Source organism: Pelophylax lessonae (genome assembly GCF_965119305.1).
Source record: "Pelophylax lessonae genome assembly, chromosome: 1".
NCBI lineage: Eukaryota > Metazoa > Chordata > Amphibia > Anura > Ranidae > Pelophylax > Pelophylax lessonae.
This window is the reverse complement of record NC_138768.1, coordinates 232205444-232228648: the sequence shown is the minus strand read 5'-3', so window position 1 is coordinate 232228648 and position 23205 is coordinate 232205444. Positions and strand designations below refer to the sequence as shown.

General features: G+C 42.0%; 1 protein-coding gene across 1 annotated transcript; it reads right to left on the bottom strand.

Moving 5' to 3' along the window:
- Positions 1-1463: 1463 nt before the first annotated feature.
- RILPL2 (Rab interacting lysosomal protein like 2) lies at positions 1464-23205 on the bottom strand. The gene is made up of 5 exons (XM_082244241.1): positions 23062-23205; positions 9467-9795; positions 6144-6295; positions 5936-6049; positions 1464-1837 (listed from the first exon to the last, which is right to left on the bottom strand). The coding sequence occupies exons 2-5, from the start codon at positions 9770-9772 to the stop codon at positions 1804-1806; spliced, it is 606 nt and encodes a 201-aa protein (XP_082100367.1). The 5' UTR covers positions 9773-9795; positions 23062-23205; the 3' UTR covers positions 1464-1803.

The window sequence follows — 23205 nt, the reverse complement described above, 5'->3', positions numbered from 1 at the left end:
TTTGCCTGAAACAAAATCGTGTTTAAAGTCAAGAACAAAAATGTAAGCTTACAAGTCTTTGATGTGATGGCTGCAGTAGGTTTTGATACACTCTAAGCTTTACATGTACAAGGCATCATTTTTGTGAGGTGCCTGTTAATACTATTTAAATTCTCCTGATCATTTGCTCTATAAATCAGGTAATTTCCGGATCCCATGTGCAGCGAACCCTGGCTACTGACTTTAGATCTTGCACAAATATACAAGTAGCTATAGCTATATTCTTAATGTGGACCTGTACGTTGCCCATTCTTTATAGAAAGGGCATTATTCATGATGTATTTACCTTCCCTGTGCTTCCCTGGAATCTTGGTACATGAGATGACAATCACGAAACCTAAACTATGTCATATTGGGGTAGAAGTGTGCAAGTCGAAAGTTACAAGGGAATCTTAAGCGGTTTGGTGACAGATCTGGGCACCCCAAGTAGATAAGTACAATATGTTTAACATCCCTCCAGTAACGTTATCCTGTCATGCAGCTCAAAATGGGCAAAGTTTTGGTACAAAGGTAATGCCTTACCTATGTTCAAATGAAAAGGTGATAACAATTATAACACTGTTCAGCCATAACACTATGACTACTGACAGTTAAAATTAACATTGATTATCTCTTTACAATGGCATCTGTTGGTGGGATATATTAGGCAGCAAGAGATGTCCCTGAAGTCATCGCGTTGAAAGAATGGGCAAGTGTAAGGATCTTAGTGGCTTTGACAAGGGCCAAATTTGTAATGGCTAGATGACTGGGTCAGAGCGCCTCAAAAACTGCAGCTCTTGTGGGAATATAGCGAACCAGCGACAGGGTCATAGGCGGTCAAGGCTCATTGATGCATGCAAGGAGCAAAGGCTAAGCCATATAGCCCGATCGAATAGAGGAGCTACTGTAGCTCAAATTGCAAGAAGAGTTTATGCTGATCTTGATAAAGAGGTGTCAGAACACACAGTGCATCAAAGTTTATGTATGGGGCTGTATAGCTGCAGAACAGTTAGTGTGCCTATGATGACCCATGTTTAAAGCAAAATGGACCTACAATGAGTGCGTGAACATCAGAACTGGACCACAGGAGCAATGGAAGAAGATGGCCTGATAAGATGTATTCAATAATTGTTTAAGGAACACAACAATCAATTCAAGTTGTTGATTGGCCCCCAAATTCTCTAGGTCTTAAGCCATTTGAGGATCTGTGGGATGTGCAAGTCTAATCCAAGGTGGCCCGACTCACAACTTACAGGACCCAAAGGATCTGCTTCTGACTACATGGTGCCAGACACCATAGCATAACTTCAGAGGTGTAGTGGAGTCTATGCCTAAATGAGTTATGGTGGATGAACTTCTTGTTATGGTTGATTGATGTAAATGTTACTGCCATGTGCTTTAAAGCCACTAATAACCCTGGCAAAGACAAGTCAGGGCACTTACTGAAAGACTGTTAGAATAATGATGAATAACATCTGATTATATGTGAACTGATCCTTGGCTGTCAATTGGTCATGGTTCTGCTCATAATCTACAATAGGTTGATGGTGATTATTCATAAATATATTCCAGTATTTAACCCCTTTCACATTTCCAGTTCCTTTTATAACTGCATTGAACACAATTACTGTAATAAAGCATATTTTACACTTGGGTAAGTCTTGTATACCTACATTAAAATATCTGATGGTCCAAAGTAAAGCCAGTTTACAGAACCTCTTGGAATGACAAATACTTCTCTTATAGTAAAAATACATAAGGCAAAAGCAGCAGCTGATTTCCAAATCACTTTGCTTGTTTTTCTTGTTGAAATGAGAACCTGAGAAACACAAAAACAGATAACATGTAAAAGGGCTATAAACACTATATATCGGTCAAATTGGCAACATTTTACAAACCGTTCTATAGAAAGATGCCATGTGCCCCTTCCCCTGCTGAGCGGCATTCGCCTGATAAATAATTGGTGGTCATCCTCCCTATGTCATACATCTGTGGTAATCAGGGTCTCTCTCCCTTTGTCATACATGTGTGGGGGAGAGTAAACATGGTTACTCTCTCTCTGTTATACACATGTGTGGGTGGGAATAATCAACTTCCATAATGCAATGCATTTTTGGACAGATTATTCTTCTGCATACTTTTGAATGGGTACAGAGATATTAATCATGTCAACAGGAAACTCAGGGTCCCTTCTCCTTCCTTCCCTTCATTTCATTTCTACATTCTAGGCCTTTCCCTTGCTCTCCCCACCCCTCCCCTTTCCTTTCCCTTCCTATCTTTTTCTACTAGCTATTTTCTCCCCTCCCCCCCCCCCTTCTTTTCCTTGTTTTTTCCCCTCTTTTTTTTTTTCCTTTGGCCCTTCTTTTTTGCCTTTCTCGCTCCTCTTTTGCGGTACAATGAGAACTACCACTTTTACCAGCCCTGCCAAAGTAAAATATACTTTATTACATTTTATATTAATTTCTAGTACCTGGTAACGTGTGCCTGCCATACTGCCCCCCTGTGTCCGCAGTGGGGGAGTGCCTCTGGCATCCCGTATCCTTGCTACTTCTGTTTGGCCGCTCTCTTGGGTAAGAACCAAAGCTCTTCCTCCCTCATGCATCATACTTTTTACCCATGATTACATTGTTTTGATATTTGATGGTTTTGTTATAGATAAATTGTCTATAATTACCCTGAAGAAGCGTTTTTTCACTGTGAAATATGTGGAGGACTCAGCATAAGTCCAAAGAATAACTGCACCTTACTAGCAAACATCAGCTTGGAAAACTAAGAATTATTGCAATGTCTCTCTAATTGTACTTTATCGTTATGGACATTTGTCTTTGTTTTTAACTATGGATAAAAAATCCATATCCTTCAATTCTATTGATGATGTAATCCTTGGGTACCTAGATAGTCCATTTCTTCCTTGTTAGGGGCACAAGAGGGGATGCTCCAAGCATTTTCTTAAGATCCAAAGAAGAATATGCATACTTTTTGTATTTAGAGAATATTTGCTTATCCTTGAGTTTAGCTTTCAGTTTATGGATTTGAGTGAAGTGCTAGGTTCAGTATTAAAGTTAGACTAAAGTTAATGTTCTTTTTATCACACGTTTTTAGTGCAAAATGTCCACTTCAGAAAATAAAAAAAGTGACCTGTGCGCAATACAAACAAATCATAGTAAATGACGTTAAAGTAGGAAAAGAAAATGACAATGCCATGCACTGATATTAGCGTATAACATGCACTTTTTAATGCAACAGATTACAGTTTTAAGCCTAGTACACACGATTAGATTATCGGATGAATGATTGTTTTTTTTGGATGCTATTCTCCATATCGTAAACGAATAGGTTACTAAAGTACGAAAATTCTCGTATAACAGAATAAAAATTCTGAAGTGATGTAATGTGTTGTATTGTATTTTTATTGCATTTTCAGATGAAAACTGTACTGAATAAACAAAACTCTTACGATCTGGTATAGAACGAGAAAAATGTTTGTGTTTTTCGCTTTAGAAAATTTCGGACAGCTGTGTACTAACGATCAGATTATTGTACGATCGCTTCAAAAGCGGTATATTTTGTACAATAGTCTGATCGTGTGTATGAGGCTTTAGGCCTAATTTATGATTGAGATGATTACATTAAAGCGCCTACCGCTTTAACATGCATTTCTTTATTGTTTTTTCATGCTTTTGTGAAGCTTGTCAGGCCATTCGCGCCACTTGCAATTTTTCTATTGCTTTTTTATTTTTGCCTTGCAGCTTTCAGAATTTGTAAAAGATCCCCGAACCATATATTGTCTGAAAGCACAACCAGTACAATACGTTTTTTAGGCCCCTTGATATTTGCACAAATGTTCATGAGCTCTCTCAAAATTCACTAAAATCACTATTAGTGGATACAGTACATGGCAAAATTTACAAAATTTCTGCTAAATTTCTTCTAAATATATAAGCTAAAACTGTATTGAATTAGTACATAACAAATATTTGTAAATTTTAAATTGTGCCTTTTTGTGAAATCATGAAAACTGAAGGTGCGCAAAATTATAAATAAAAACAATTTACCGTATATACTCGAGTATAAGCCGAGGCACCTAATTTTACCACAAAAACTGAGAAAACGTATTGGCTCGAGTATAAGCCTAGGGTGGGAAATGCAGCAGCTACTGGACCCAACTGGCCCACTACGAAACCCAAAACGGGCTGCGGGCACAGTGCAGGGCTGTGGGCATGGTACAGGCTATGGTACAGGAGATGCAGTGCTGTGGGCATAGTACAGGAGAATCTCCTGTACCATGCCAGCAGCACTGCATCTCCTGAGGAGATGCAGGGGCTGCAAAGGAGTCTCACTTACCTTTCGGTGAGGCACCCTACATTTAAAAATGGTGCCACCCGGCACCAAAACGTCACCGCGCATGCGGCGTCTGCCCGGGAATAGCCAAGCGTGTACGAGCTTTCCCGAGCGGCGGCGGCGCATGTGCACTGCACCGGAGAAAGGTAAGTGGGGACCCTGACTCGAGTATAAGCCGAGGGGGGCTTTTTCGGTATACGTGCTGAAAAAGTCGGCTTATACTCGAGTATATACGGTACTCTAAAAATCCGGAGGTAACCATTGTTCACAGCTTTCAGAGTTTGTAAAAGACCCCCCACACCATACATTTTCTAAAAGTAAAGGACCAGTAGAAAACAAAAATAATACAGATTTTTTTTTAGGTCTGCAATAGTTGCACAAATGTTCATCAAATGCTATTTTTACTAAAGAGATACTAAAATCATTATTTTTTTTTAAATCAGAATAAAGTTTTTATTAACAACTTTTAACAATACAATAAACAAAGCAAAATGTGGCGGAGGTGAGTAACACCATATATTAGCAACCGGGCTGCACACTGCAGCTTTGCCAGTCCCAGGTAAGTATTGTTACAGATTAGGCTGTAACTAGTACAGTAAATCCTGGCACTCTTTGTAGTTGTTTTGCTTTGAACCAAATATGTAATAGCCTATACTTGGGGTACCTTTTGTTGGACTTTAATAAGAGCCGGGCTTCCGGGGGAGTCTGAGCTTCTACACAGTGTAACGCCACAGCTAATGTGGAATCAGTGTGTGTTTCCCCCTCGACCGATATCATTTATGCCGTTTGGCAGCTGCTGCAGCTGGGCTGCCAGATATTACAGCCAGGGGTTTGGGAAAGCTAGGCCCCCTGTATCCTTAGACCTCTGGAGTTGCTCCAGCCTGACTCTAGCAGGACCCCGATTTCCATAGTAGCGAGAGGAATATGGAATTTACCACTCTAAATATTTTAAGGGTATAACCACAGGTGTATTGTGGAGGAAATAGAGCAGCTGGGGCATTAAGATAATAAAATTATTATTAGTGCACACAAACAAAACATCACTTACAGAATTCCAGCTAATTTGCTCGTTCACATGGAGTGTACTAAAGTCTATGCCTGTGGAGGGCCGTGTTTACCCACCCAGGTGTTCTGCGCATCCCCATGCAAGCAGTCCTATTCATGTAATTTGGGATGAAATGGCTGCATGGGCATAGCCGCTGCTACAAATCTGACATCCATGTGGGTGTAGGCGCATGACCCTGACTGCAGACAGTGTGAGCTCAGGGACATGCACCTGCACCCACATGAATTTTAAATTGGGAGCAACACCTGTGTTTCGTGCAGTTGCTACATGCCAAATGACATCAGTCGGACTGCCTGCACAGGGATGCACGGAACACCTGTGCATCCCTGTGGAGGTAAACACAACCTTGCAGGAGTGTACGCTGTAGTATGCTCTGTGTAAACAAGGCTTTACTATGTTTTTTTTAAACTGTGGATTAAAATTGTCAATGCCTCAAAGTTTTCTATTAATCTGTATTTTATTATTACAGTACATGTAATGCCAGTATGCTGTAACATGAATTATACTTACAGGCTTTTCACTGATGACTTCTGTTTTTTGCCTTCATTTGACCTTGGAGAGCTGGTAATTATGGATTCGTCCTCCAGCATAATGATGTGGTCCTCAGTTGGAGGAATGACACCACTAAGATAAAAAAATATATAATTCAATCTTTTCTTATTTGTGCAAAAGAGAATAGACAGGTTATTCCAATAACAGGACAGTGAAAAAAGATTACCTTTTATAACAGTGCAACTCATCTTGAGCAACCAAGAGCTGAACCTTCAGCTTGTTGCGTTCTTGTAACACTTCTCTCAGCTCTTGCAGTGTAAACCGTGGCCGGTTTGGGTCTGTCAGATCAATGATCATTTTGTCTGGCCCAGGATCTGTCTGTGAACATCAAATATGTAATTAAAAGTAAAAAATATCTAATTTTACAATAGCTACTTCTTATTATATCTACCCTATCCATATTTCTTTACAGTACTGTCAGGTACAAAGTAGATTTTACTACACATTCTATCCACTTACTAACTCCCACCTGTAAATGCCAGGCAATCATGAATGTACTGTAGACAAGGGGATATAGAAACGACCTGTTCTAATTATCTGCCCTCTTCCTCACAACAACTTTTGTATATTAATTTTATTTTAGTGATTTGCATGAGAACAGAGCGTTTTATACAAGAAAGAGATAAATTACATTTATTTCAGCCCTACTTTTTTCCATTCTTTTGCATAAAGTATATTTTGGATATCGGGGTCAAAGTAATTTGTTTTAAAGAAATTGCATTCTTTTAGGGGTGAACAATGCCTTTGCCTTAAAATGCAGCATTTACAACTCCAACTTGCTCTTAGCATCCAACATTATATTAGGAAACAGGCACCTTAATTGCTGTTATGCAGCTTCCTCTCAACCAGCTTGCCCTGTCCACTGCAGATTTTTCTCTGTAAAGGCAGTTTTTTCAGTAAAATAACCAGTATGCAGAGTTTGCAGATGAGGAAACTCCACAAAAGATAATGGTGCTCCCATTACCATTTTGCTCTATGCTTTCACACATTTTCCTCTATAGATTTTCCTTGTCTGCAGACAGTGCATGTCAGAGCCTGAAAAAAAACGCTGTTTGCAGAGAAAAGAAAGCACTGGATGGGGAAGTCTCGATAAGATACAGAATACATAAATAATCCCGAAGAGAAATTGGGAAATTGTTGATGATTATATATAAATATAAAACACTTCCTGCGCTAATCTAAAACCTTACTACTATACCTCTACCATTCAGAGTGCTCGAGCCTAAACCTTTGAGAAAACTGACTGGCGCAACGCGTAAGTTGGGCAGAGCCGCGAACACCAGGTTATACAACTGAGTTTATGTTGTATATTCACTTCTAAAATGTGAGTCTGATTCTTATTTTAATAAAGTTTAGTTAACGATCTACACTACTGGATCTTCCTTTCTGCTTTCTATATATGCCATCATTCTATGGAGCTGAGGAACCTGGTTGCTGAAGTAGGAGACGAGTGCCTGTGAAACCCTTCTAAAGCATTTATGACCTTCCCTAACCAGTGAGGTCCACTGGAGCAAGTGAGAGGCAAGAGGCCACCCAGAGGTGGGGTGAAGGGCACTGAGGTGGAATATTGAAGAATATAAGGGTGTGTGGAATTGCACAGCCACTGGAAGGTGGAATCTTCCGATGGACTTTATTAATAGACTATACACTAAAGAAATTTATGGAGATTAATTTTACACTTTATATTTGCCAATGAATTTTCACTAATTTTATGATTGTATTTTCTGATTAATTTTTGCACAAATTACGCACCAAATTATTTAGTGAAAGATATCGCTACACTGGATAAGAGTTTATCGATAGAAGATCAGTGTCTTTTAAAAGAGATTGTAAAGTCTAATATTTTCTTTAATAAAAATAACAAACATGTAATACTTACCTGCTCTGTGCTCTTTTTTTTGTAATAAAACAAAAAAAAGAAGCTCAATATAGTTTAAGTTCAAAACGAGTTCTTGAAAAAGAGATACACTCAACAAACAGAAGTACATATTCAGCAATAACACTATACAGGTGCCTCTCCTACTCAAGGAACGGAGCAACGCAACAAACAGGAGCACGGCCAGGGCAGGGCTAGCAGTGTTCCTGTCTCTTTGTTGATGTTCTCCGTCTGCCGAGATTGGGGGAGGCCCCTGTATAGTGGACAGTCTTCAGGTTCTCCACCCAGTGGCAGCTACGTGTTATGTACTTCTCATTGTAAGTATATCTCTTCTTTTTTAAAACACTAGTTTTGAAGTTGTCACACTATTGAGTTTCTTCTTTTATGTTTTATTACAGTGGTTTCTGTGGAGGATAAAAAGCTCTTTAGTTTATCCAGGGCCAAGTGGATCTGCAGAATCTAACAGTTTTAATCCAAAGCTTTACACGCCTACCTTTTTAATTAGAGAGGCATGGTGTTATGGTGAGTGTTTGTCAAAATTAAGGTAGAGGCACTTTGAGCACTCAGTGGAACACTGGTGTGAAGATTATTTTATAAATACGATTTCATTTAGAAAGGCTACTAAGTCAATTGCTCAATTTTCACTTTGGTAGTAATGGATTTATCTTCAACTTCTCATTACTTAGTGAAATAAAACTTACTGTATATTGTCATGATGGTTTTGCATCTCATTGGGTGTTGTCATTTTGGGTTCGACTGACATCGTATGATTAATATTTATGTGGTCCACAGGGTAAATTATATGCGTGTGCTTATTTTTCACATTTAATTATTTTTGTGATATCTGTAATTTACTATACAGTGCTGCATTGGATTTAGAGATTACTGAATTCAAGGTTGTAGTTTATGTGTGGAATTTATTGCAGCAGTGTGATTTGTTAGGAGATCATTTCAAATTTAGTTTTTTATTTGAATATTTATACTTTTGTAATAGGGCAATATTTCAGAGTGGGGTGTGATTTTAAATCAAAATAACTACTTAACATTATCAAGTTTTATTTCACTAAGTAATGAGAAGCTGAAGATGAATCCATTACTATCAAAGTGAAAATTGAGCAAGTGACTTTGTATCCGACATTTTGGCAACCATGATCTGCTTAATGATCTTGAACGCCAATTATTATTTTGTGCAGTAAAACGCCTCACGTGTGTAGTCAAAAAAATATATAATTGTGTTACCTGGCCCTCAGCTTGAGCTGCAAAAGTGCTATGTGCATGGGTTCTTGTAAGCAACCATTTAAACAATTTACGGGGATGTGATAAATACATTAGGACCTTTTTCACACTAGAATGTTGTATTCATACATTACGCATGCATGGAAAGAACACTGTAGTTCAAAACTCATTCATTAAATTAACCTAGTTCACCACAGTGTGAAATCCATAATGTTAACATTATGAAATGGGTCACTGAACGGACCAGCTAAAAGCTGAATAATAACTGGGATTGACTGCTATGTTTTTTTTTTTAAGCCATTCTGTGTGAAAAGGTCCTAACATAGGAGAGATCCGATTGTTGCTTTTCTCTGGCCAAAACAGAACTACACAGATACCTGTCCAGGCTGTGAGCTTTCTCTTAGTAGCCTTTCAACCTCAGCTTTTAGGTTATCGCGTTCCATTTTGAGCTCCTCTGCAGTAAGACTTGACTGGTTCACCAAAGTTTCCAGGACCTCCAAAACTCGGACAATCTTAAACTGAAGGGCAGCTACAATGTCTGATACCCCACGAGCCTCTTTGTTGATCTTCAGAAGATCTTGGCCTATTACATGGGAGATATCATACACATCTTCCACTGTCATTTGAAATGGGTCCTTATCAAATGCCGATTCTGGCATTACATCCTCTTGTTCTGTTTCCATTATCTTCAGGCTGTACACAATCACTGTGAAATACAAAAGCAAAAGAAAAAAACAAAAGTCACCATGAATTTAGGGAGTGTTCAGTATGGTCATTTGCATGTCTGAACAGATAGACTCTGTCTTGAGCCCACCTATTGTGTATTCCATGCTTGGTGCCAAAGCTACAAACAGGCAGCTATTTCTTTTCACAATCATTTTCATTTACATACACAAAGTCAGCTCAACATGTCCTAGTTTACATATGTAGGGTGGCTACTGCTCGATATATACGTGGCCAGACACAACAAACCTTTTGTTTAACATCAAATGGGTGTGCATATCAGATTTAACAAAGAAAATTCTGAACGTTCTTAAAAAAGATCCCTTTAGCTACAACATTTTCTCTGTTATGATCTGTGAAAGAATCTAATCATATATACCAGGTTGGCAATTTTATCATGGTAGCACATCTGCAATTTATTCAAATTAAAAAGCCTACAAGAAGAAATAGGAGTTTAAAGCAGATCCTTGCTGAATCTGAGCACAACAAACCAAAAACACTATTTAAAGTAGAGGTAAAGGCAAAACTTTTTTCTTTGTTTTTAATAGAATAAGGGGTGGGGGGGGGGGGGGGTTATGATCCCTGTCAGATAGAATAAGGGAGGGTTATAATCCCTGTCAGATTTTTTTTTTTTTTTCGCCATCTGTGTCCCATTGCAGAGATTTCTCTTTACTTCCTGTCCCATAGCCAAACCGGAAGTGAGAGGAAATCCCTACAAATTAAGGGAATTCCTTGGGGACCCCCAGGTTACCAGGACTGGTGTGCCCATTGGAAGATTTCACTTCTAGTATTTTTCTGGGGACAACCCAACATTTGGGATTTTCTTTTACTTTCACTTTCAATGATAATGGTAAACACAAAGAGAAGGTTAATCTCCTTAACGGGGTGCACAGACAGCAATAAAAATGGTCAAGTGCTCTAATCCATCTCCACTCTATCCAAAACTAAAAAAAAAGTTTTGCCTTTAGTTATACTTTAATTGATTTTTAATATGCTTTAATTTGTTGAGAAATCACTTTAAAAAAACATCCCCCTAGCATTTTTGGGCATGGCCATCTTGAGTAAGGGCCAATGATTCATGTAGCATTCATTTCCTGGAATCTATCTGCCCTGCGCTTACACATGCAGGGCAGAAGAGTGTGCTTAGCCGAGAACCCCCTCCTCCTCTCCTGAGGACTCCTGGGATGTATGACATTTGCCTAGGCAAGAAACCAGGAAGTAGAGTATATATTTGAGTATAAGCCAACTTTTTCAGCACATTTTTTTATGCTGAAAAAGCCCACCTCGGCTTATACTCGAGTCATTTACCTGTTCTCCCTGGGGCTGACCAAATGTCAGCGGTGGCCGGCCGACAGGTACACTGCGCATGCGCCGCCGCCGCTTGAGAAAGCCCGTACTCACTCGGTCATTCTCGAGCAGACGGCGCATGCGCAATGTGTTGCGCCAGGCGGCACCATTTTAAAAATGTAAGGCACCTCGGGATGGGTAGGTAAGACCCCCACTGCATATCCTGCACCATACCCTCAGCCCTGCATCTCCTGCACCATGCCCTCAGCCCTGCATCTCCTGCACCATGCCCTCAGCCCTGCACCTCCTGCACCATGCTCGCAGCCCCGCATCTCCTGCACCATGCCCGCATCTCCTGCACCATGCCTGCAAGCCCGCATCTCCTGCACCGTGCCCTCAGCCCTGCATCTCCTGCACCATGCCCGAGCCCCTGCATCATGCCCGCAGCCCCTGCATCTCCTGCACCATGTTCAAAGCCTCTGCATCTCTCGCACCATGCCCGCAGCTTCTTCCTGTCCTGTACCATGCCCGCAGCCTCTGGTATCTATTTTTATTTTTGAAATTTACCAGTAGCTGCTGCATTTCCCACCCTAGGCTTATACTTGAGTCAATACGTTTTCCCAGTTTTTTTTTGTTGGTAAAATTAGGTGCCTCGGTTTAAATTCGGGTCGGCTTATGCTCGAGTATATACAGTAACTAAAGAAATGTAAAAAAAAAGTTTAAAACAAGTAAATACTTTCTGATCTAATTATGAATGCCAGCAGCATAAGGATTAAAATATTCAATGTTGATTAGGAGAGTGAAGTTCAACTTTAACCACTTACCTACAGTGCACTTTCACCCCCTTCCTGCCCAGACCGATTTTCAGCTTTCAGCGCTCTCACACTTTGACTGAGAATTACTCAGTCATGCAACACTGTACCCATTCAAAAATTGTGTCCTTTTTTTCACACAAATAGAGCTTTCTTTTGATGGTATTTAATCACTACTGGGTTTTTTATTTTTTGTGCTATAAATAAAAAAAGACTGAAAATATTGTGAAAAAACGCATTTTTCTTTGTTTCTGTCATAAAATTTTGCAAATTAGTAATTTTTCTTCACAAATTTTGGCCAAAATTTATACTGCTACTTATCTTTGGTAAAAATAACCCAAGTAAGTGTATATTATTTGGTCTTTGTGAAAGTTATAGAGTCCACAAGCTATGGTGCGAATCATTGAAAATTGATCACACTTGATCACACCTGATGTACTGAAGGCCTATCTCATTTCTTGAGACACTAAAAAGTCAGGAAAGTACAAATACCCCCCAAATGACCCCTTTTTGGAAAGTAGACATTCCAAGGTATTTAATAAGGGGCATGGTGAGTTTTTTGAAGTTGTAATTTTTTCCCACAATGCTTTGCAAAATGAAGATTTTTTTTTTTATTTTATTTTTTTTTACAAATTGCCGTATTAACAGGTTATTTCTCTCACACAGCACATGTATACTTGCAACTACACCCCAAAACACATTCTACTACTCCTTCTGAGTATGGCGATACCACATGTGTGAGACTTTTTCACAGCCTGGCCACATACAGAGGCCTAACATCCAACCAGCACCGTCCGGCATTCTAGGAGCACAAATTTCACATATAATTTCCTGACAACCTATCGTACTTTTGAAGGCCCTGGAGCACCAGGACAATGGAAACCCCTATAAAATGACCCCATTTTGGAAAGCAAACACCCCAACGTATAATTTTTGAGGCATAATGAGTCTTTTGAATATGTCATTTTTTTCCACAAGTTTTTGGAAAATGTGGAAAGAAAATGAAAACACATTTTTTTTTACACAAAGCTGTCCATTTATGCAATATTTCTAACACATAGCATGTACATAGCAAAAATTGCACCCCAAAATACATTCTGCTATTCCTCCTGAGTATGGCGATACCACATATGTAACACTTTTTCACAGCCTGGCCACATACATAGGCCTAACATCCAAGTAGCGCTTTACACAAAGTTGTCCATTTATCCACTTTAAGACTGGGCCTATTTTTGACACTTGGTGTTTACAAGCTAAAATCATTTTTTTGCTAGAAAACTACTTGGAACCCCCAAACATTATATATTTTTTTTTAGCAGAGACCCTAGAGAATAAAATGGAGATCGTTGCAATATTTTTTATCACACCATATTTGCGCAGCAGTCTTCCAAATGCGATTTTTTTGAAAAAAAATCACTTTTTTGATCTAAAAAATAAGAAAACAGTAAATTTAGCAAATTTTTTTTCCATAATGTGAACGATAATGTTACGCCGAGTAATTAGATACCCAACATGTCATGCTTCAAAATTGCGCATGCTCACAGAATGGCGCCAAACATTGGTACTTAAAAATCCCCATAGGCAACATTTTAAAAATTTCTGCAGGTTACTAGCTTAGAGTTACAGAAGAGGTCTAGGGCTTAAATTATTGCTCTCGCTCTAACGATCGCGGCGATACCTCACATGTATGGTTTGAACACCGTTTACATATGTGGGCGGGACTTGCGTATGCGTTTGCTTCTGCGCGCGAGCTAACGGGGACAGGGCGCTTTAAATTTTTTTTTTTTTTTTTTTTCCTATTTATTTTATTTATTATTTTTTTATTTTTACACAGTTTAAAAAAAAAAATGTTTTGATAATTTTTATTCCTATTACAAGGAATGTAAACATCCCTTGTAATAGAAATAGGCATGACAGGTCCTCTTTATTGTGAGATCTGGGGTCAAAAAGACCTCACACCTCACAACTACACTAAAAAAGAAAAAAAAAAAAAAAATTGTTGAAAGAGGAAAAAAAAAAAAGCAAAAAAAAAAAGCGGCCCTTTAAACCGGTTGCTAGGCAACGTCTTTTGACGTAGCTCCGGTCCTCCAAGACCATAGAGTTGAGTGAGGGCCATCTTGCCCTCACTCGACTTCCTGTCTCTGAGGATCCGGGACCGGATAGTTTTCCCCGCTGCCGGCGGGTCCGGTAAGCTGGGAAAACGTCTGGGACGCGGCAGGAGGGGGGGGGGCACCTCTTCCCCTGCACCGTAAGGGTAATTCCGCGGCGAATCCGCCACTGGGACCACCCTTATCTGAAAGCCGACCGCCCGCCGTTTCAAAAAATACCGGGGTTATGGGGGCTATCTTCTGCCATAACCCCAGTATTTAGCTTTTAATGGCCGACGCATATAGTCGTTAGGCGGTCAGTAAGTGATTGCATGTATATGGCAAACAGGTGACGATGACTGATGGGGTGACAGGTGACGATGACTGATGGGGTGACAGGTGACGATGACGGATGGGGTGACAGGTGATGATGACTGATGGGGTGACAGGTGATGATGATTGATGAGGTGACAGGTGACGATGATTGATGAGGTGACAGATGACAATCACTGACCGGGTGACATGTGACGATGATTGATGGGGTGACAAGTGACGATCACTGATGGGGTGTCAAGTGACGATGATTGATAGGGTGACAGATGACGGTGACTGATGGGGTGACAGGTGACGATGACTGATGGGGTGACAGGTTACGATGACTGATGGGGTGACAGATGACGATGACTGATGGGGTGACAGGTGACGGTGATTGATGGGGTGACAGGTGACGGGGCGATGGTCACTGATGGGTGACAGGTGACGGGCGATGGTGCACGGCGGTACTGATGGCAGTCTCTGGTGACCGGTGAACTTTAGGTTACATTCACATGTGAGCGTAGCGATCACGGGCAGAATCACTGCGATTCTGCCCGCGATCCAGAAATCATTGCAAATGGCGGGACGCCTGTGCGTTGCCCGCTGTGCGATGTTGCTGCGATTTCCGCCTGCCGAATCGCGGTAACATCACGCAAACAACGCATGACGCCCCAAAGAAACTCTTGTACTTTTTTGGGCGTCATGCGATGTTTGCGCGATGTTACTGCGATTCGGCAGGCGGAAATGGCGGCAACATCGCACAGCGTTTGGGGTGCTATTGCAAATCACGGGCAACGCACAGGCGTCCCGCAATTTGCAATGATTTCCGGATCGCGGGCAGAATCGCGGTGATTTTGCCCGCGATCGCTGCGCTCACATGTGAACGTTATGGGTGTCAATTTCTGGGCACTGATGAGGTGACTGTTGGGTGACAGGTGACATTGGGGGGGGCTGAGGACTGTGTGGGGGGACCTTTATTACTGTGATTTTAGTGTGATTTTACTTTGTACATGTGTACAGAGCAGTAACTCACTATTTCTAGCTCTTCTCCCCTCATACTGGAAACTGTATGAGGAGAGAAGAGCTAGTAACAGTCAGTTACTGCTCTGTGTTTACATTTTGTGATCGGCTGTGAATGGATTCACAGCCGATCACATAGTAAACAGTCACTGTCAGTGACTGTTTACTACCGCCGGTGACAGCTGTGTTCCTACGGAACACAGTGCCACCGACATGACCGCGCTGCGCGCTCCCGATCGCGCATGCGCGGTCATCTCCCGGCCGCCTCCATTGTGATCGGCTGTGTCATTGGAACACAGCCGATCACGTGGGAAACAGCCATGCCTATTGGCTGTTTCCCCCCTGCCGGTGACCGCCTGTGTCCCGGGGACACACCGACACCGGCAGTGCACGGCGGCGCGCCCGCGATCGCGCGCCTGCCGTGCTTGAATGGGCGGACGTCATATGACGTCCGCCCAGGATAATAGCCGCACCGTCCCGCCGTCATATGACGGCGGGCGGGCGGTAAGTGGTTAAGGTATCACTGCAAAGAGGTAAGTATAATAAAATATATCTATTTACATAAATATATTAATGGTTAAAGTGGAGTTCCACCCTAATTTTATACTTACCTCCATCTTCTCGCTCCGGGTCACCTGAAAAACAAATGGATAATCGCAATTTTTTTTTTTTTTTACTTACCTTGTAGAGAAAATATACTTACCTTACTTCCTTCTTCCTCCCCTCGGCGGCCGCGGCGATTCGTCACTTCCTGGCTTTTGCAATGATTCCTGGGAGCTGAACGTCATCGCTCCCAGGAATCATTGCGCCTGCACCGGCCCCGACGTCAGTTCCGGCGCGCGCGCGCGTCATTCCCTTCTAAACAACTTCTGGGCATGCCCAGAAGCTGTGGAGGGATGACGCGCGCGCACCGGAAGTGACGTCGGGGCCGGTGCAGTGCATCGTGGGACCAAAGAAGGAAGAGGACGCAGAAGAGGATCGCGCTGGCTTCAAGCTGCCCACACCTGAGATGGCAGCGCTGGAGAATACTTTTTCAAGGTAAATATTTCTCCTAAAAGGTAAGTGCAACCCGGGACAGATCAGAGGCTAGCCATTGTGGAATGTACTAGCCCTGACTGTCCCGGGGGTATTTTTTTAAAAAAAAATGTGCACTGGGTGGAACTCCGCTTTAAGTAGCACCAAAGCTCTTGTGGATCCAAAGCTCTTTTGGCCATACTTCTCTAGTAGGTCACAGGAGTGCACTTAGTTCTGCATTTCTCTGACCCGTTTTCAGCAGACAGCGGCCTAAAGACTGCCATCGGTTGTTGTCAGGATCCACCCCAATGCCTGACCGGCAGATGGCTCAGACTCTCAGTGAGCAGCTGAGAGCCAGCTGCTCCCACCCCCTCCACAGCGCTGGAGGGGCAGAGCAGAGAGCCGGTGTGCTTTTTTTTTTTTTTTAAATCCCACACTTCTCTTTTAAAATCATTCCCCTCCCCTTACCCCTCTCTCCCACCCCCCATCACACCTGTTGCTTTTTTGAAATGTTACAGTATTGATACAGTTTGAGTAACGTAACGTATAGACAATGTTATTTAGTTTCATGCTTCAGGGGTATTGCGGCGTCATGCATGATGTGATGGCTCGGGGTATCCTTACTCCGCACAACACATCAGACATCATACCGCAGAATGAATGTACGTGATTGAATGTATTTATTAGTATGACCGGAAATGTATTGTAATGTAGTGTATTTATGCGCTGCGTCGCAGTACAGGGGAGAATGTACCCCGACAAAAGTATTGTTTTTTGTATATCTTTTATGCAAATAAAGATTACATTTTCAACCAAAAAACTTCTCTTTTAAAATCGCTTCTCGGCCTTTTGGCTAAGATCAAGTGTAGTATCTGTTCTTATCAGTTGGTATGGACCCTGAGGGTTAGTATCGGCAGGGGCTGAAATGAACCGGGGCGCTCTGGGCGTAACTGGAGGACCGGGAAGTAGGCACTGTCAGAGAAAGCCGGATGGGTCCGTTGCCTTCTGATTTGAATAGGTCCGCCCCTGTCAGTTTGAAGGGAGCGGGAAAGCCGGTTTCGCCAATTTTCCGGTTAGTACTGCTCCTGGATGTGATTGGTAAGGAATGGCGGATGGTGGTGGGGGAACCTTTCCTCCTGGGTTGAATCTGGCCTTGCAAAAGGCTTGTCCCCAGTTGAAGGCAGGTTCTCCCTAAGCTGTCTAAAATTCTGATGCCTCCTGATGGGATAGGGCTACACTGGGTCTGGCCGGGGGCTGAGACCGAAAAAGCCCGTGGTGTACGTGCCCCTGGGGTGGCAGCCCAGGGGTGCCTCAATTTCACTGGTGAGGGGCAGCTCACCTGAGTTTTTGTGGCACCTTGGTCACTGCACCATCACACTTTTTCTGCACCTGCCTCTTGGGGTGGGCCTTTTGGCCAACACCAGAGGAATTTTTTATTCCTGGCCGGGGGGCCTGCCGAGGTCTAACACTTAGGCACTACCCAGCACTTCTCCACTTCCCTTTTCCCCACTCTGTTTTTCTTTGTTTGTGTGTTAACGTATGTCCCTTTTTGGTTGTTTTGTCAATGCACGACTTGGATGGCGTAGGTCCTCGGGCCTGCCCTGTAAGTCTTGGGAGGGGGTGGATATGGCCTTTTGGCTTAGTTCGCCCTCCCCCATGGGGTCTCCCTTCGGGGGAGCCCTACCTAGTACTCGGGGTGGGCTGTTTCGGCAGTCCCCCTGAAGAATGGGGTCTGCCCGGCTTCGGCTGGGTGGACCTAAGTGAGTACCTCAGTCCCTGTCAGGAGCTTCGCGCCCCGGGGGATCAGGGTCAGGGCCCTTCCTCTTCGGAGGAGGGCCATGTGTGTACGCCTTGTGCACTTTTTGTGTGTTCACGTTTGCGTGTGTGCACTTTTTTTATGCACCGGGTGTAAGTCTTTTGAGTGTGTTTCACACACCACGGGCTTTAAAAAGACTTCTCTTTTAAAATCACATCAGTTCATATAAAACTCATATATACTTGTTGAGTATAGAAGTCATAGCAAAAAAAATAGATCTGGAAACCCTGGTGACACCCTAAAATGTCCTCACTTTGGAGTGATTTCCTCTCACTTTCTGTTTTGACTATGGCACAGGAATTGAAAGGAAGTCTCCCTTTTGATACACAAAAGGGTTAAAACCCTTCCTTACTCTATCCAAAATGACAAAGGTTTTTCCTTTAGTTACACTTTAAAGTGGTTTGCAGGTTCATATTAACGTTGACGCAGCTATGTGGAAAAGACAGCACAGAAAAAAAAAAACATGCATGATGCTTAAAGGTTGTTTCCTGTGTTTAAAAGGCAATAAGAAGTGATAAAACGGGAGCTTTAATGAAAAACAAAATATGGACAGGCGGCATTTTTAATGCAGAAAAGACATACTATGTCTCTTCTTTATTAAAGTTCCCTTTACCCACCTATTTGCGCTGTACACTGAGCTATGGACAAACTTAAAGTGGTTGTTAAGCCACTGATATAAAATCATCCCATCCCCTCTGTAATATAACAATAAGTGTCCAAGTGTCTGTTATAGAAAAAACATGAGCCTCCTGTGTATGGTTAACCTTAACCACTTCCCAACTGGGCCATAGTCAAATGACGTCCTTGGTTGGAAGTGGAATACTGGGGTTATGGCTGTAGCAATATGCCATTAACCCTGATATTGTTTTTTTTTTCAGCCAGTGATTCTCTAATAACTAAAAGTGGTCAAAGCTGCTGCTTAGCCACTGGATCACTTTTAGAAGCGTCGGGAGGAGAAGGGGTAGTTCCTGGGCTTACCTGGATGATCAGTAGCTCCGGTGACTGCAACGGCTGGTAACAGAGATAAGCATAGGAAATATGGCCTCCATTCATCTCTATGGTCTAGGTCTAGGAGGACCGGAGCGACGTCATGAAGCCACTTCCGGCCCAATGTAAACAAGGCATTTTTTTTTCCACAGCATGAGATTAATGTGTGTGTTTTTTTTTCTATTCTAAAGCTTTACATTGTAGAGGAGAAATATGTTTTTTTTTTTTTACCCCAGATCTTTCCATGAAGAGGAGAACATGTCACTGCTTATTTCTATCACAAGGGATGTCTACATTCCTTGTGATAGGAATAAAAGTAATAAAAATAATAAAAAGAAAAAAAAAAAACGGATCGGACGGTCCGTTCCCATCCGATTTCCGCCATAGAGATGCATGGGGAACTGACAGCTGTGTCTCCGCACACAGCATGGAGACAAATCTGTCATCCTCCTGCTCAGCGGGGGATCGGTGGCTCGATCCCCCACTGAGAAAGGCGGAGTCCGTTTGACGGACTGCTGTGTGAAAGGAGCCTTAGTGTGCCCTGAGGACCGGAGTTGAGAAACACAGTTTTAAAGAATGACATGTTACGTATCTTTTTACTCTGTGTAACATCAGCTTTCATGTTTTACAAAAAAAATTAGGTTACATATTATATTTTGTTTTGAAATTCAATAAAGTGTATTTTTTCCAAAAAAGTTGAGGTTGAAAATTTACAGCACAAATACCATGTCACATTAAAAATTGCAATGACCGCTATTTTATTCTCTAGGGCCTCTGCTGCTAAAAAAAAAAAAAAAAATAGTTTGGGGTTCTAAGTAATTTTCTAGTAAAAAAAAAAAAAAAACCACAGATTTTTACATGTATGGGAGAAGTGTCAGAACTGGCCCGGTAGGCAAATGGTTAAAACTTACCACACTATACAATCTGATTGTACAATCTCTGCAAGGGCCTGATTGACTGGTTTCAAAGTGATGAGATAGTTTAGGTAGACTAGGTAGATCCCCATATCACATAGTTTTGATAAATCTAAAACTGATTGAACAAAGATTGTGTATTCAGATTGTGATGTGTATGGCACCCCTAAGCCCTGGTTCACACTGCCATGACTTGTCATGCGACTTGAGAGTTCAAAGTCGCATGACAAGTCCCACCCCATTAACGGCAATGGAAGCGTTCTAATCAGTGCGACTCAAGTCGCTCCTACTTAGAAAAAGGTTCCTGCAGTACTTTGGAGCGACTTCAACACGACTTGCATTGACTTCTGTTAAAGCGTTTGTTACCCCAAATCTTCTTATTCCTGATATGTGCCTACTGTCAGGGCTGGGACAAGGCGTGGGCAGGAGGGACGGTTGCCCTGGGCGCAATAGTTTATTGCAGGGATTTGGGCGTGGGGGGAGGGTGCCTTGACCCTAACCCAGAGTGAAGGGGGGGGGGGGGTGCAGTTTGGCATCCTTGGCCCTGGGAGCTGGATGACCTTCTCCCGGCAATGCTTACTGTGCCATGTACTTGTATGAGAAAGTATCCTGTTCTCTTTGTATTGCTTCCTTTGTGTGAAATCCCTTTGGTGTGTTCCTGCTAGTCCCCCTGCTTTCCTATTAAAAACTAACCACACTAAGCAGGGGAACACATTGTGGTCAGTTCTCTAGCTACGCTGGGAAGTCAGTGTGATCTCCTGGAATTATCAGACTTGTCCTGATACACCCCCACTGCACAGCCATTCACTGGGAAGATCAGTGTACTGCGGCTTCTCCTCCCCCCACCTCTTATGCAGCTGTGAACAGAGGGAATGTGATAATTTATAATTAAAAAAAAAAAAGTATTTATAATGTTTTTCATTTCTATTATAAACTGAATGGGTTGTTTTACAAGGTGAGGGTTTACAATCACTTTAAAGAAGTTGCATTCAAGCCGCGAAGAAAAGTTGTGTTGGATTCAAAGCCATGGCAGTGTGAAAAAGGGCTTAAGGTCCCAATCTGACCACACAATTAAATTTACTAAAACTATGTAATATGATGACCTACTTAACTTTCCAATTAGTTTGTAACCAGACAGGTCCTTGAACTACATAATTGTTAGCAGACCTAAAGGAGATTATACTTTAACATTGTAATGTATGTGGTGACCCTAAGCTCCGCTCACACCTTTGTGTTTTGTAAATACATGTAAAATCCTGTTTACGCAATGTGGTACAAACAAGGGTCACATTTGTGGTGCCATTCATTGTTAAATGAATCCCAAACGCGGCAAGCAGACGCGTGTTTTGTAAAGCGCAATAAAGCACATGCTAAAAATGCACAAAAATGAGCACAGCAAAAATCTATTTGTGGTGCGTAGGGCAGCCCATTAAAATCAAATCGCTAGGTGTGAATGGGGCCTAAAGGAAAGAGATCTCAGAGATGTCTAAAGAAGGTGTGAGACTCCGGGGATGCTACAACAATAAGAGTTCACCTCTTCATCTATCAGGGACAAAAAGACAATGGTGGGTGACGCAGCGTCTAAATGAGCGGATTACACAGAGCCTTTCCCCTGGCAGGGACCTATTCCTCGTCTGAAGAGAATTCATCAAAATAATACAAAAAAAAAAAAAACCTACACCCTACCCCTTCCTATCGGGGGCAGGGATAGGAAACTGGACTTTGTATGTGCCACCGAGAAAGCGCACAAAGGTAAAATACCAGCCTTTTATTACAAAAATCTAAACATCACATACAAGACAAAACCCATATCTAAAGACACAAGAACATATAATATGTTGAAGTCTAGGACCAACGTATTTCTTGAGAGACTCCCTACCTCAGAAGCCACGGCTTGTGTGTATATATATATATATATATATATATATATATATATATATATGCACTTACCAGAATGTTCTACAAAGTATAAACAAAAATACAGGGGGTCCGGGGTCGCCAGGTTACAAACAAGATAGGGAGTGTAGGTTTGTTCTTAAGTTGAATTTGTTTGTAAGTCGGAACAGGTAAGTTTTTTAACTGCAGCGCCAGCAGAAAAAAATCATTTTTAAGTTTTTTGGATAGCACAGGGAAGGGTTAACACCCCTGTAATGTTTATTTTGCTGGCTGTAGCCCTGTTCAGAAGATTTCACCTCACTTTCTGTCCCTATGACAATTGGATCTTGGAAATTTTGGGTTGTTGTGGAAACAAGGATTAGTGATAAAGCTTTAGTGGAGACATCTTTTTCCCATGAGAACTCTTACAGGAATGAATGTCCCTTCCTAGGGGTAGATTTCCTCTCACTTCCTGTTGTCTCCCTCCGTTTGTAAGTAGGAGTCATTTATAAGTCGGATGTTTGCAACCCAGGGACCGCCTGTGTACAGAAAATCACAAACATCCCAATACATTTATATGTATAACAGGGCAGTTGCATTGGTTCTAGACGCCAATATGATTGTACTATTTATACTCCATGTTTTGATATGGTTGTTGTCTTATATGTGACCTTTACATTTTTGTAATAAAAGACTGCTATTACCTTTGTGTGATTTCTTGGTGGCACATTCCTGTTCCTGCCCCCCATGGGGAGTGTTAGGGTGTAGGGTTTTTTTGTATAGTCTGTATAGTGAGGGATTGTGCTCACTGGGAAATATATATATATATATATATAAATACACAGGCAATCTCCACATAATTTACAAAATTCATCAAAACCAAGCAGCTGTGCATGGCAACCAATCAGCTTCTGTCTTCAGCTTGTCCAGTTAAGCTTTGAAAATGTAAGAGAGAAGCTGATTGGTTGCCACGTACCGCTGCTCCACTAGGAGGTTCCCCCCGGTGTCCTCGCTTCATACAGGTCACTCACACACAGAAGGCATTCGGCTCAGCTCTGTGGCAGTCTATGTGGCCGTGGCCCGCTGTATTGGAACTTTCTGAGAACACTGAAAACTTCTCACCAGATAACGTCGCAGTAACGGGCGGCCCTTCAGCACTCAGTCGTCCCCACTTTTGTCACTTCCTTATGTCACTCCTGAGTAGTTCTGCAATTCACTCAGAGCCTGTCACCATGGAGACGGCATTCCATACACCCCTCCCTCCAC